This window comes from Haemaphysalis longicornis, unplaced genomic scaffold (assembly GCF_048455015.1).
Source record: "Haemaphysalis longicornis isolate Haplotype H1 unplaced genomic scaffold, Haemaphysalis longicornis Haplotype H1 scaffold_1, whole genome shotgun sequence".
Lineage (NCBI taxonomy): Eukaryota > Metazoa > Arthropoda > Arachnida > Ixodida > Ixodidae > Haemaphysalis > Haemaphysalis longicornis.
Window position 1 is genome coordinate 264935567 of NW_027526203.1, and position 15085 is coordinate 264950651.

At 50.3% G+C, this 15085-nt stretch overlaps 1 protein-coding gene across 1 annotated transcript; it reads left to right on the top strand.

Moving 5' to 3' along the window:
* The first annotated feature begins 8188 nt into the window (after positions 1–8188).
* On the top strand, positions 8189–14294 carry LOC144158797 (uncharacterized). The gene is made up of 3 exons (XM_077689941.1): positions 8189–8327; positions 11431–11572; positions 13913–14294. Exons 1-3 carry the CDS (start codon positions 8189–8191, stop codon positions 14292–14294), a joined length of 663 nt encoding a protein of 220 aa, XP_077546067.1.
* The last annotated feature ends 791 nt before the right edge of the window (positions 14295–15085 follow it).

Below are 15085 nucleotides of genomic sequence, written 5' to 3' on the forward strand. Positions count from 1 at the left end.
CTCTTACCGTGTAAGTGTTCAACCCTGGCAAGCTTTCCGGGCCCTGGGCCCAGATCTCCGAGATCGTTACCACGAAAGGAGACCACGCTGGAACTAGGCTTACCTCGTTAGGCCTAGCTTCCACTCCGACGACCAGCGGCGGCATGGAAGTCGCCGTGGAAGGAGAATACATCCCCCCTGACGAACTACAAAAGGACGGTTGGAAGCACGTCCACTATGTACATCGTGAGAACGCCGCCGCCAATAAGAAGTTCGCCGAAACGCCCAACCAAACCGCTGGGGCCGACTATGCAACGAAGCAGCATCGTCCGCGCCCGAGGCGTCGCGTTCCACCGCCGGAGAAGCTCCCTGAAAAAGACTTCAAAATCGTCTTCTGACCTCATGGTGGACTCAATGTCCGCACAACAAGCCAAGCCGACATACTGGACGCCGTTTATAAAGCAGCGGGACTGTCATACCTGCAAGGTGAGCAGCTAAGAACGAACGTGACTTCGAACTATTTCATGTTCAACACCCCTTCAGAGGAGAGATGCAGTGTGATCGCCTTGATCAAACATATCAAAATCAGAGACCAGACTTTCGAGGTCGCCACAAATGTCGCCGCCCCATCTTGCACTACTACAGGGATAATATTCAACGTTCCAATTGACGACACACCTGAGGTTATTACTGAAAGCCTCGTCAGATTCAATCCGACATGCAGTATCCTAAACGCCAGAAGAATGGGCAACTCCAACGCGGTTCAAATACTGTTCGACGGCACTATTATACCGTACCACATCTCGTATCGAGGAGCTACCTACCGATGTCAACCGTTCCGACGGAAAACAGAAGCCTGCACTACCTGCTGGCGCACAGGACATCGACCGGACGTATGCCCAACCTCCCAAGTGCGCTGTCAAAAGTGTGGACTTGTCAATCCAAACCCAGAACACCCGTGCCAGCCCAAATGCGTAGTGTGCCAAGGCACTCACATCACCGGCTCTGCGGAATGCCGATCCAGGTTCCAGCCAAGACGAAGACTACCACCCTTGAACAAACAGCAGCACCTACCATGGCAACAGCCACCACCACCACCGCCGCCACCTGTACCCGGCTGCCCACAAGACTGGCCTGGTCTCCCGCAGCGCGGGGAAAGAAGCCGTTCCAATTCATCGGCCAACAAAAAGGGTCGCTCAACGAGCAAAGAGGAAGAAGAAACTCAACCACCACCTCAGCCGACCCAGCCCAACAATAAGCAGGTGAGCTGGGGAAGCGCGGATCCCACCCTCCTCAGAGTCAACACCAAACATCCAATCTTTCCACTGCACATGCGCACGAATTAGCTAGCATGCGAGCGGAAATCGAAGCGCTCAAACAAAGCATGTTAAAACTGAAAAACGACAACTTGGCCTTACACAAAGAGAACCAGGCACTGCACAACAGCCTATCACAGTCAACAGAGACGAACAGCGAAGCAGAGACGAACTCTCCCCCGATTAAAAAACGGGTTGTAGAGACTCCCGTCACTAAAGATGTAACTAGTAAACTCACTGACCACGGTAAAAAACTCGACGCCATCAATAATAGGCTCAACAGGTTAGAACAAACCCTCGAAAGTAAATTTCATGACATAGACACGAAACTCCACAACACCATGGAGCTCCTAAACAACATTATGAAAGGCATCGAATCACCACAGCATCTTCAGGTACCAACAGACACCCCGCAACAGTCCCCAGCACCTCATGTTGAACGCGGAAGGAACAAACCGTATTGTTAAAGTCTGGCAGTGGAACTGCCGGGGATATAAACGAAAACGACCCGCCTTACAATTACTGGTTCAATCTCAAGGTAACCCGCCGGACATAATTGCGCTGCAAGAAACAAATACGCACGCGAGGTTAACGGGCTACAAGGCTTTTCAAAGTCAACATTACCCGCAAACGGCGGTATTGGTCAACCGCAACCTCACAGCAGCCCATCTACAGTTTGATCGTGTTGATATTCCCCACGACCTAATAACAGTATACCCCAAAAAACGGAGCGACCCAAAAATCTTCATTTTGAATGTATACAGCTCTCCAAAACACCGCAAGGACAGATTCAACCGCCTCTTCTCGCTAACTCGAAAGGAGGCCGGACCACATGCGCTCATAATAGTGGGAGACTTTAACGCCCCACACGCGGCATGGGGATATAAGAAAAGCAGTGTTAAAAGCACAGACCTCTGGGATCAGGCACAACAACACCATCTTAACATCTTTAATGACGCAAACACATTCACCAGAGTCGGCAATAGTGCACAAGCAGACACCAGCCCCGACCTTATTTTCACTTTACACACCAAGGAAGAGAACTGGAACAACACAGGACATACATTAGATCGTGATCACTACATTATAGAAACCATTATAGCGCACACTGGCAGGATTAAATATGTCCCCCGGCAACAAATACTAACTGAGTGGGATGACTTCCGCACGCTACGAGGAAGCAAAGTAGAAGATTCTCAAATTACAGACATTGAGAACTGGACCGCGCAACTTCTATCGGACATCAAAACTGTAACGAAGCAAATCGATACAGATATAACCTCGTTAACCGTCCAGGCTCGCCCATCTCTGGGAAGCCTTTCAAAGTATCCAAACACGCTGGAGAAGCAATAAATTCATCCGAAATCTTAAACTACGGATGGTCGCACTGGAGTCGGAAATTAAAAAACACGCTTTGCAACTTGCTCAAAACCAGTGGGACGAGATATGCGACCGTCTACAGGGCAACTGACACCTAAAGAAAACGTGGCAACTTCTCAGGCACTTGATTGATCCCAGTCTCAGTAAGACGGAACAAAGTAGCCGCCTCACTCAGATCATACAGAAACACCAAGGATCGGATTCGGAACTCCTAGATGCGCCCCGCGACATCTACCTTCCACCCACCCCAAGATCACAACTACCATCATACACAGGCCTTCCCAACATTGAGCTGGACCGAGATATTACAGAGACGGAAGTCAGAGCAGCACTAGCAAAACTCCGATCCAACTCAGCCCCTGGTCCAGACCAAATCACAAATAAAGCATTACGCAACCTGGACGATAAGTCAATCACATTACTCACGGAGTACTTTAACGAATGCTGGCGAACCGGCACTATACCGAAATCGTGGAAGCGTGCCAAAACTATACTGATTACTAAGCCAAATGAACCACTAGAATTGGGACACCTCCGCCCTATTTCTCTGACGTCATGCCTTGGTAAGCTCATGGAGCATGTCATCCACGCACGACCCATACATTATATTACTGACACCAATCAGTTTCCACACACCATGGTGGGCTTCCGGCCAAACATGTCCACACAAGACGTCATGCTCAGGCTTTACCATCACATCATAGAACCAAGAACAAACAGTCACGACTCCGCTGCAATTCTTACTCTGGACTTAAGCAAAGCATTCGACAATGTCACCCATGGCGCAGTTCTCGCAGGCCTACAATCAGTGAATCCAGGAGAGCGAATGTATAACTATGTTAAAGACTTCCTAACCGACAGAACGGCCACCCTTCACGTAGGTGGCCTTCACACACCCTCGATAGACGTAGGTGGCCGCGGCACACCCCAGGGAGCAGTCATATCTCCACTTCTGTTCAATCTATCCATCCTTAAAATACTACAAAAACTCAACCAAATCCCAGGACTGTGCCACAGTCTATACGCAGATGATATTACGCTCTGGGCAAACCAAGACAGTGACGTGCATATAGGTGGAGGAGGAATGCCTTTATTATCAGAGGGGGCATGAATGCCCTTATTATCAGAGGGGGCATGAATTTTAAAGTCCGTGAACATATAGTTCGCAAAAACCGTGAAGAAATAGGTGCTACGATTTTTATAGGTGTCGGTCCAGGTTATTACACCAGCTTGTAAAGACCACTGGTTAGTGCGTATTCAATAACTTCTCAAGCACTGAGGGGTCTTCTCGAACGTGTTGCAGGTGCGCTTCTTCATCTCCGGGTGGGGTACCGAGGTCCAACAGTGGCTCGCGACCGGTCTTGAAGTGCTCACAGTGCCATATCAAATGGCACAGGTTAGGGATACACTTCTCGTCACAATACGGGCAGCGTTGGATGTGCGAGCTGGCTCCGTGGGTCCATTTATGTAGTACATGAGGGGTTAGGGCCGTGTTAGCGTAAATCTTATTAGCTACCACCTCGCCCGAGCGTGTGAGCGTCTTGAGCGGGCCCAGTACACCCACCGGGGTGGTATCTTGAAGCCTCTTGCGACTCTCTGCCTTGAATTTCCGCAGGTGAAGTTGCCAGTCTGGTCGTGGTAGGTGTTGCAATGGGGCACTGGAAACCACTGGAGGTGTGTCAAATCTCTTCCGGGCGGCGGTGTGAGCCGCGTGGTTGCCATGTGCCCCAGGCGTGTGTCCCGGGGACCAGACGATGCGGATGGCGATGCCTTCCAGTTGAAGGTCTCAGATGGCATGTGGTATGTATATTCGTGGCCGTATAATTAGGTGAAAATGTTCGGTTCAATTCTTTAAGGGCGACGTGAGAATCCGTAATGATGCGAAATTTCCGGGATGAGAGTGAGTCACAATGGTCGCGGATGGAATGGACAGCCCCCAGGACACCCATAAGTTCACCTTCTTCAGCTAGGCCATATGTATTGGAGATCTTCCGGGAACCATTTAGCAAGGGGGCGTCCGAAGATGTCCATGCAATCGCAGCCTCATTGCCGCGCACGGCGGCGTCCGTGAAGATGTCGACTTCGTTCTCCATCTTGTCGTTCTGGATAGTGCGAACGTATAACTCGCGTGCTCTCACCTGCCGCCGAGGTATAGGGCGACGCCGAGGGATGCCAATCGCAGGGCGCTCCCAGGGCGGGAGGGACAATGGGTAACAAGTGGGGTCGAATTTACTGTTCATATAGTCCCATGAGCCGATAGCCTTGCCTTGGGGGGACTGCTCAAGATGTTCCTTAAGACGTAGCTTGGTCTCTTCGATGAGGGTATCAAGGTTGGGAAGGGGTACAATTTTGTGAAGAATCTCTACGCGCATATAGAAAAAAATCCTCCAGAAAGGCATCCAGATAGTGGTAGAAGAAGCCGATAAAGCAGGACTCGCATGCTCACCCACTAAATCGGAGTTACTTCTGCTACCACCACAAACGCGTAGGCCAGACAAGCCAAACATCAAGCTTCACATTCAAGGACCCCCTATCCCAGAGGTCTCGCGCATCCGAGTACTTGGGTTACTTATTCAGAATGATAGAAAAAATGGAGAATTTCTAGATCGCATGGAAGGAAACGCGACACAAACCGCCAATTTAATACGCTGAATAACGAACCGTCATACAGGCTTGAGAGAAAATGAAAAGATCCGCATTCTGCAGGCCTTCGTTCTCACTCGTTTGCTATACTCGCTGCCTTACCTTCGCTTAACCAGGCAGGAATTAGAGCGGGTCGATGTACTCATCAGGCGAACATACAAACTTGCACTTCGCCTTACCCCCGGCACATCCACTGCCCGCTTCGACGGTTTAGGCCTCCATAATACAGTCCACGAGCTCATAGAGGCCCACCTAATCAGCCAGTGTGAAAGACTCGGACGACCAGCCGCAGGGAGACACATACTCCAAGAGCTATCTATTGGACACCACACCAACTATACACACCTACACCCTATACCAAAACACATCCACACAAGGCTAACTATCAAACCTCTGCCACGCAACATGCACCCTGAACATCACATAGCCAGGAGAAAGAAATGGGCCGAAGCACTCCATAAACTACACCGGAATAACCCAAACACCATCTATGTGGACGCGGCAGAGTACAGACACCACGACGCATACGCGGTTGCTACAACAGACTTCTCCAAAAAACTACTAAACTCGGCGACCATACGAGCCACCCGCCCAGAAACGGCGGAAGAGGCGGCCATAGCCTTAGCCATCATACAAAATCCAACCCCCAGACAATCATTTCCGATTCAAAGACTGAAATCCAAAATTTTGCCACAGGCAGATTATCACGAGTGGCACTCAAAATTCTGGAAAAATTTCGATCGAAATCCCCAGATGAGAAAATATGCCTGACCTGGGCACCTACGCACTCCGGCCTCGAGGGGAATGAGACGGCCAACGAACTCGCCCGAGGGCTTACGATTCGGGCAGGGCCTAACCTCATCCCTATCTCGGGGCGCGGTCTGCGAGGGATCGCCTGGTCACATTTCATGACATCACAACACACTACCGCCTCTCCCGCCGGATCTACCCACCGGCGGACCAGCAATTGGATAACCACAAAGCGCACATTTGGCGTTTACTACAAACAAATACCTTCTCCAACCCAGCTCGTCTGACACACATACACCCAACTCTCTATCCAACCGCGGCCTGTTGCCTGTGCGGAGATCACGCCACCCTTTCTCACATCATATGGGCATGCCCACAAAATACATTTCCACTTATCACCTCTGAGGAGCAGTGGGAGGCCGCGCTCCGCAGCTCCGATCTGGACCTTCAGGTCCGGTTAATCGATAGGTTGATTGATTGTGGGGGTTTAACGCGCCGACGCAACGCAGGCGATGAGGCGCGCCGTAGTGGAGGGCTCCGGATTAATTTTGACCACCTGGGGATCTTCAACGTGCGCCGAAATCTCGTACACACGGGCGTTTTTGCTTTTCGCCTCCATCAGAAAAGCGGCCGCCGCGGCCGGGAATCGAACCCGCGACCTCGTGCTCAGCAGCGCAACGCCTTAGCCACTGAGGTTAATCGATAGGGCTGTGGCAGTTGCCGGTGGGTGGTGGATGCCACCGGCTACAAGCGCCACCTGAATGGCATGGACCCAATAAAGTTTTCTCTCTCTCTCTCTCCCTCTCGTCAATGCGACGGGACCATGCCCCGCGGTAAACCAGCTAATCAGAATACAAATTTTTGAGGCTAAATTTAGCGAAAAGTGAGCACAAGCCATTTTCTTTACTTTTCGGATTAAGCACGCTCAATTTTAGTTTAAACTGATCGCTAGGCAGACGACCCTGTACTCTGACGGAGAGCTCCAGTACAAACGCTACTCCGTTTACGTCTCCGTCGCGGTTTCTTGACGTTACGGTGCCGTGACGGAGAAGGTGACGGCTGTGTGAATGAGGGCTCCCGGGTGAGCTCCATTGACTGTTTTTTGTGGGGGGCGAGATTAGGGCGTTTTCACTTTTTTTACAAGGCCATTGGGAGGACGCTGCTTCTTCGCCTATGACAGCCAATATTCTGTTTCTCTCAGAAATTCGAGGTAACATTACCTAATTACTATGCGGAATTCCCCCATTAAATTTCCATCTACACAAATGTGGTCAGGCCTCAACCCCTTTTCTGTGACAATCCGGAAACTATTTAGCACTGTTTTAAACTGCCGCTGATTTCCCTTGAAACGACGCACGCAGTTATAATCTACCTTTATTCGGCGTTCACTCCAGTTATCCACTACGGTTGTTCTTTCACTAGGTTTTTTTTAATGAGTTTGCCATAGGTGTGTTGGGTCCTCTTTTCATTCGTTCGCGGGTGTTGGTGTAGCCCTCTCTCCCGCTGTGACCCGGGCGTGGCCACCACGCTACCATGCCCCGTTCACACAGAACTGCCCCTTCTGCATGGCTCCTGCCGAAGATGCTGCCAAAGAACACCTGCTGTGGACGTGGCCTTCATTGGAAGAGGCCAGAACGCGACACCTTCGAGGCACAGGCCTCCAGCCTGGCAGACCAGCTGAACTCCGTCAGTGGATATGGGGACCCCACCACCGCTCTCTCCTCTCATTTCTCCGCGAAACGGGAGTTCACATATACCTGTAATGTGACCTTTATGCCATAAGGAATACTATCGCAATAAAAAAATAATTCCTTTCTGGCAGCGGTAGATCGGCTCTCCTAGTAGACAGATATTTCTTGATTTCCTTTTTTTCCCTGACTCTTCTAATACATTACAGGGTTTTTACCGTTCTTTTTTTTCTTTTTGACTTTTTTATCTAAAGTAATCTTTGCCACAGCCTACTTTTGCATGCATCTTCTCGGCCAATCTCTCGCGCGGGTGTGTGCCACAATCCTTGGATCCCAACCAACCGAGCACCCCGCCACGCGCCCGAACTGAGAAGACGAACTGCGACCCACAGATCCGTCATTGCGACGTTACGGCCACCCAGCTCGGAGCTCATGGCGCCCTTCAACTACAGGCTCGTTCAGGAGGTGAAAAAGTACAGCCTGCTGTGGGACCGCCAGTCCAAGCTCCACAGGCAAGCCGGCCACCGGGGTGCAGCATGGTCGCGCATTGCTGCAACCCTCGATGTATCCGGTGGGTACAGTGTGCGTCTCTACCCTTTGTGGGCGCTAGGCCTATTCTGGTCGGGAACAAAGCACGCCGGCTTGAGTAGTGAGGTGTATGCCATGACAGCGCTGACTGTAGCCAAGTGGGGGTGCAAAGTGTAGCGGACGAGATAAGAACCACAAGAAAGAATACCCTACGCCTCTGCGTTTTAAAGCAAAGCTTTCTACCTCTACCAGCCAACGGTTCCTTCGTGGCATGCGGGACAAGAAACTCCCAAGACGGCTGAGGAGGGGAAGGGCGGTTTTCACTCACGGATCACAGTGTAGATGGCGCGGCGAATGGTTACCCAGCGTTCCCCGCGCGCTCATACCGGCGGGCGCGTCAGCGGGATGGCTTTAGAAGACACCCGAGCGAGGCCAGTGCAGCAGAGACGTTCCCGCCGTACCTTGTCAGTGCGGCGGCGTGCAAAGACTACGTCATACAACACATGGCCGTCCAGCAAGTGTCGGACGCCCTCGAGCTTCAACGCCCGAAAGTGTCACCCCCACCCGGTGGTAGGCATGAGTAGGTGACGGAAGCCGAGTGGCCGGCTGACACGACGTGAGGCCGCGTCGCGTTTGCAGGACAAATAAAGATGTTTTCTCTCTCTCTTTCTCGTCTGCTTTAGCGACTGTTGTTTTGGCCCTCCTTAGGCGCAGCTTCGTGTCCATTGCGCGCTTCTTTTGCACGGCTTGACTTACTTGTTCGACAGCACCTCCTGGATAACCCGGACACAACGGAATTAAGGAGTCGTACGGCAAAGATACGTTAAGGTTTGGTTTGCAGGGCGGGAAAACAAAATGTAGAGACTACATACAGACATCTGGCCGCTAGAGAAACGCTACCTTTTGCGCACTGCTTGCCACGAAGGGAACTCCGTTTTCTAGAATACCAATTCGGCTGTGTTTTAAGAGGTATTACAAAAGGCGAAAGGAGCAACTGGTCCTGATAAATAGCGATTATGAAAGTTCCCTCAGCTTTCTCGCAATGCTGAAACTTACTAACTTAGTTTAAACTTAAACCGGTATAAATCTGAATCACTAAGCTCACATGCCCATTTGTTTGGGTGTCTGCGCTTGTGGCGCGGGGGGCGGGATGTGTGTAGCCCTGAGCTAGCGCATCAGGATGGCTAAGTTCCGCTGTCTCACCCTTCGAAAGACGCTCCTCTCCGTTTTCCTTCTGCCGACGCACGGCCGGGCTACAGAGGCGGCATCTGTCGCTCTAGCCCGGCCGTGGCTGACGCTGCGTCGTTCGGGACGACCCCCCCCCCCCCCTTCCCCCCTCCCGGGAATTCCAGGTAACGGCTGGCAGAATCTCTGGTTTCACTCTTTGTAGAGCCTCGTGTGTAAATTCAAGTGACGTCGCATGGGCAATTGTTGTGAGTGTCGATGAAAGCTTTGCTTTCGAACCACCTTCACAGCGTGGATTGGAGCCAATTTTTTTTTTTTTGTGTGTGTGTGCATGTCTCTTATGGTTTCAGAAGCAAAGTAGGTTTTGGCCACAAGGATTCTAGGGCCATCTGGCATTTCCGCTGTCAGACGGTGGCGGCTTTCAAACCAGAGGTTACGGTGTGCTGTGCGTGCGCTGTGCATGTCCGTACTTTGGACGAAGCTTCATGCAGTGGGCTTGTAGACTCGGCGTATATAGAAAGCGATGGTGGGTGGAGTCAGTTAAGTTGTAGATACAGGTCCTTGATGGTGAAATGCTTTCTTGCAGCGTATCTCTATACTTGAAGGAAATGATAATTTTGGGAGTACACTGCCGAAGGTACGGTTTCTATTCCGCGGGTCGGGGAAGGTTTGGCGGGGGGCGCGGCGGCGAGAGTGGGGCGTCTGGGCATGTAGGTGGCCGTTCAGGGCGGCTCTTTGAGCGGAAGATGAGGCATTTTTAAGGGCATGGCAAGGAGACAGAAGCATGGCACGCCTTGAGGGACAGGTCACAGGGCGTTTTGAGAGGGAAAGGGAGTGTGTGTCTTCCACTCTGGCCAGGGGGTGTACATGTATGACTCCACTTCTTTTGAGCCCAGACTTGCGGGAGGCCTTCGGGATTATCCACGACTGCTAACCATGGAGGCCCCTAATGGCACAATGAGTACTGTTATTTTGAAAGATAACCACAGTATGCACTCATTGGTAGCTTTCACTGATTTTATTTACAGTTGAGGTGGTTTGCTGCTACACATGAAGGAGCGTTTCGTTCATTCCACCTGTTGATATAGGACACAACGAGTGATACGAATGCAGCTTAGAGACCTAGCAACAATTTCGCATATAACGAGGTTACTTGGGCTGCGTTGCCCAAATGTAATAAACGTATCGGCATGCTTGAAAGGTAAAATTCTGGTTTGCCGCATGATACCCGTTTTAGTTGTTATTAACAATTGATCAGTCTCATCTCTTGGGCATGGTCGTGAAAGCAGACTAGGATACTAGACTAGAATGGACACACCCTCTTTTGAGACGCATTCATGTAATTGTGATTTGGAAAAGGATAGCAGAGGACACGCGTCGATTCGGGTATCAGGCACTAAAGAAAGCGAATCAAATGGTTAATTGACGTAGCCAGGGTTTGATTTCAGGAGGCGTTCAACGTTTCTTGAAGCGGGTTGAGGGGTCGACCTTCTGCCAAAATGTGTTACAATATAGGCTAGTAAGCATTGTGTGAAACTACCCCCCTTGTACCACCCCGCTGCTTACGGGTGGTTCCTTAAAAAATCATTTCTGCACCAAATTGCTTTGAGGAAAAGACAAACGTCAATTTCATTAGCCGAAGCTCAGAGAGATAATCTACCGTGTTTAAATGTGCTCGCACCCTTTGGCAACACCACAGTACCATCAAAAGGCGATAGTGATTAGCTCTGTGAGAGAGGGGGATCAGTGTCATAACCTCTCCTCCGCAAAATCCTCCCCCTTCTCGCCTTGTAGGCTATAGCCAACGAAACGGGGGAGAGAGAATGCTGATGAAATATGTGACTGGCGGTATGGTATAGGCATGCACGTCGAGCACAGGGCAACAGGGCTGCTGCTGGGTCGCCTAAATTTTATCGCGTCAACGATATGGCTGGCCCTAATGCAGGCGCTATTTCTTGCAGTGGACGACTGCCAGACCCGGTGGCGCACCATCCGGGACACGTACCTGAAGCGCAAGAGGCGCCCGAGCTTCACAGTCAAGGGCCAGTGGAGGGAGTTGGAGCCCGAGCTTGTCTTCCTCGACGAGTTTCTACAACCCAACATGTCAGTTGCGCATATATACTCGCTCTCTTAGCCGCTTTGTAACATTTTTCAAAGCGAAGCTTTACCGGTCTCACTGATGGGGGTGTCGTTAATTAAAACGCAGGGTAGCAAAGCCAACGTTACACAATGAGAGGCATGATGATGATGATGATGACGATACACAAGAATAAGACGTTTTCCAGTGTCGGAATCTAACCTGGGTTTCTTGCATTATGACGCCGACGTCTGTCCGATAGCGCCATTGGGGCACTGTCCAAGCAGTTTGGATTTTAAAGCGAATTTGAAGGAGGAGGAATCAACTTTTACTGAGCCCAAAAAGAAATCGGTGGTGCACGCTGGCACCAGACGGCGTGGTTCCCTAGAATTTGAAGGCTTCGCTCTGAACGGCGGCAGCGGGGGCGGAAGGGGGGGTGGGGTGCACTCAGCTTTCTCGTGAGGGATTCGTTTGCTGTCCTCAGTTTGGACTATGACTCGCAGGCAGTTAGCGCTTTGATCTTTGACGCTTGGACTTTGATTGCAGCGGCTTTGACTTTGGCACTTCACCAAATTGATTTTCGCACGCAAGACAGCTGCGTTCCAAGCATCGTCGTCGTTAGACGGAAGGATTGGATTTCACCTAGGGCGCGGATGCTACGTTGCTATCAGACTTGGCTCTACACCTCTTTTCAAATTTAAGGCGTTTATCCCTTCTTCTACCACCCTTCGAAGCAACACTAGGCTGCTAATAGACGGAAAGAGAACGAAGTAATCCTGGCAGGATCACGTTGTGTTCGTTTTTGTCTTGAAGCTCATCCACGTTTTTATATATTTTTTTTCATTTTGTCAAGGATGTACCTAAAAGCAGCCCCTTCTAGCTTTGGAAATTATAAGCGGGAGCGTAACCCGGGTTATGGGGGCATGCACGGATGCCAATATATAGGAATATGACAATAGGGATTCTCCCAAGTAATGGGATAACTTGCTAATGATAATCGCGTACATTCCAACGTGCATCCTTCAAAAACATGTCTAAATTGCGGGAGGCAAAACTACGGGCGCAGGAAGTTTTTGCGATCGCATTGTCTGCTGTATGGCCTGGCTGCAAGCAAAATTTTGTCTGTGCGTGCGTACAGTCGGCAGGACCTATCGTGATCTTGATTGTTAGCATCGACGAAGAACGCTGAAGATGGTGAGTTTTGGCGTGTAATGGGGAAATAATGAACCGTTCTTTGTTCCCGCGAGGACTGAATCAGCCGCGAGAACACCATCCTGCTCCCAGTTCAGGGCAATGGCGGATGTGCAGAGGTGAATGGCAAGCCGCTGGTCGCCTTGTCATGTCCCCTCGCCACGGAAGTATGAAGGAGGCAGAATGAAGCTTCTCGTAGCGGCCCGATGCTGCGGCCCGCTACAATGCGCGACTGGTTCGGCGAAACTCGGGCGAAGGAAAGTTGAAAAATAAAATAAAAGAAAATCTTTTACTCGCCGTTACAAAAAAGTGTTGGGGAAGTATACAATAAGCTTTAAGGGTTTAACAAAGTGTGATATGGAACGGAAAACTTGTGTTTATGATTACACTGGTTCGTGCCACTGGCGCTGCTGGCAACAAATGCGCCTGCGTTCCCCCGCAATTTGCGTCTGCTCCCGCTCCGAGGTACAGGTTGGCGTCGTCACGACAGGGTGGATATCTGGACGCATCAATCTAGCCAGTCCTTTAAAGATTAATCATGCGTAGCATTCATTGCGGAGTACCCCCACAGCTAGGACCGTGTAACGCTCTGCATTTGCACAAATATGCAAAATTGATTGATTGATATTGATTGATTGTAGGGTTTAACGCGCCGATGCAACGCAGGAGATGAGGCGCGCCGTAGTGGATGGCTCCGGATTAATTTTGACCGCCCGGGGGTCTTTATCGTGCGCCGAAAAATGCAAAATTGGCTTCAGTAACACGTTTAATTGTTAGAATAGCGTAAGTAGATATAATCGGTCGAACAGAATTTTAAGAAACCAAGAGTAGTAAAAATAAAATTAATGGAAATTAAATACTTAATTTGTGCGCCTCCTCCAAGAAACGAAGACTAAACTAAGAAAAGGGCGGGATAAGAGTGTTGCAAATACGAATAAAAAATAGCGAGTGCGGACCGACGCCAGATTTTCCCTACCGACTGATCTTGTGCGTTAGCATTAAAATAAAACGATTGGCGGAGCCGGAGGGCTGTAGCCACTCACTGTAAACAGTAATGTACCTCTTGTCTTCGCTATGACCGCCGTTCTGTCAGCGTTAGGGCATTGAACGCCTTGTCAGAAGGGTGTTGAATATATCACCAAACTCTCTCTAATCCTGGCGGCGGGCATCCGCAGAGGCTGCGTGCTGCTGAAGAAGCCTGAACCGGGTGACAAACGGGGCCCGTCGGTCCCCTACCCCGCGGCCTTGCCATCGTCAGCCGCCGAGCAACCGGCCTTCGGAGCTGACAGGCACCTGAGCTTGCTGCCGGACGCTCCGCCGCCGATGCCGAGGCAGCTTCCCTCGTCGCATTCGCCGTCCGTGGTCGAGAAGTGTCCTTCCAACGGGGACCGTTTGTTCTGCCTGAGCCTGGTGGGGCGACTGAAACGTATGCCACCCAGTCTGCGGAACGTGGCCAGGATAAAGGTACTGCAGGTGCTGAGCGAATTCCAGGATGGCAGCTACGGCGATCCGGAGGCAACGGCAGACGTCATGGCGGTCGCCAACTCGGACGCGTAAGCTGGAAACAACGGCTTCCGGACTGCAAGTGGTCTCGAACGAAAAGCATGCACTGCATGGTTTTTCGCAACTTGGACATGTTCCTGGATTCCTTTGCGGGCTAGAATGGCCACAGTGCACTTCAAACATTGTCAAAAATAAAGTGCTCATACCACAAATAGCTTCTGCTGAAAACCCTCCAGTGACACTTACAGCATTACAAATTGTTTGATTTGACGAACTTGTAGAGTGCGTATTATGTAATAAGGTAAGGCGACTTTCTCCGAGCCTCCTTGTTGCCTTCTCTCCCCTTCTATAATACGATTGAGTTACTTGAGGCAGTTAGAGATGGCGGTTCCAACTTCTGTTTCAGTTAATTAGGCAAACAAATGAATTACATAAAGTGAGTTACATACAGAATTACAGACAGGGGTCCCACAGTGAAGAACACTGCAGGTGAGACCCCTGGTGATTATTAACAAAATAAAGATAATGCGCAGTCGCTCAACAAAAATAAATGCCTTATGATTATACAATTTAAAAAGAAATGACCAAGCTATAAAATATCGAAGCAGCGCTAGTATAGATTACCTGATAGCTAAGAGAGAAGCAGGAGCAAGGTGCTTAGAGTGGACGAGCAATATATCAAGGAACCCGACAGCAGGGCACCAATCTACTTATAGGAGCACTAACCTACTTACAGATGTATTGATAAATATACGCTCTTATGTATCCACATCAGTCAATAGAAATGTGTACAAACACATGGGCACCTGCACACACATTCGGACATTCAAGTGAGAGCTATCGTA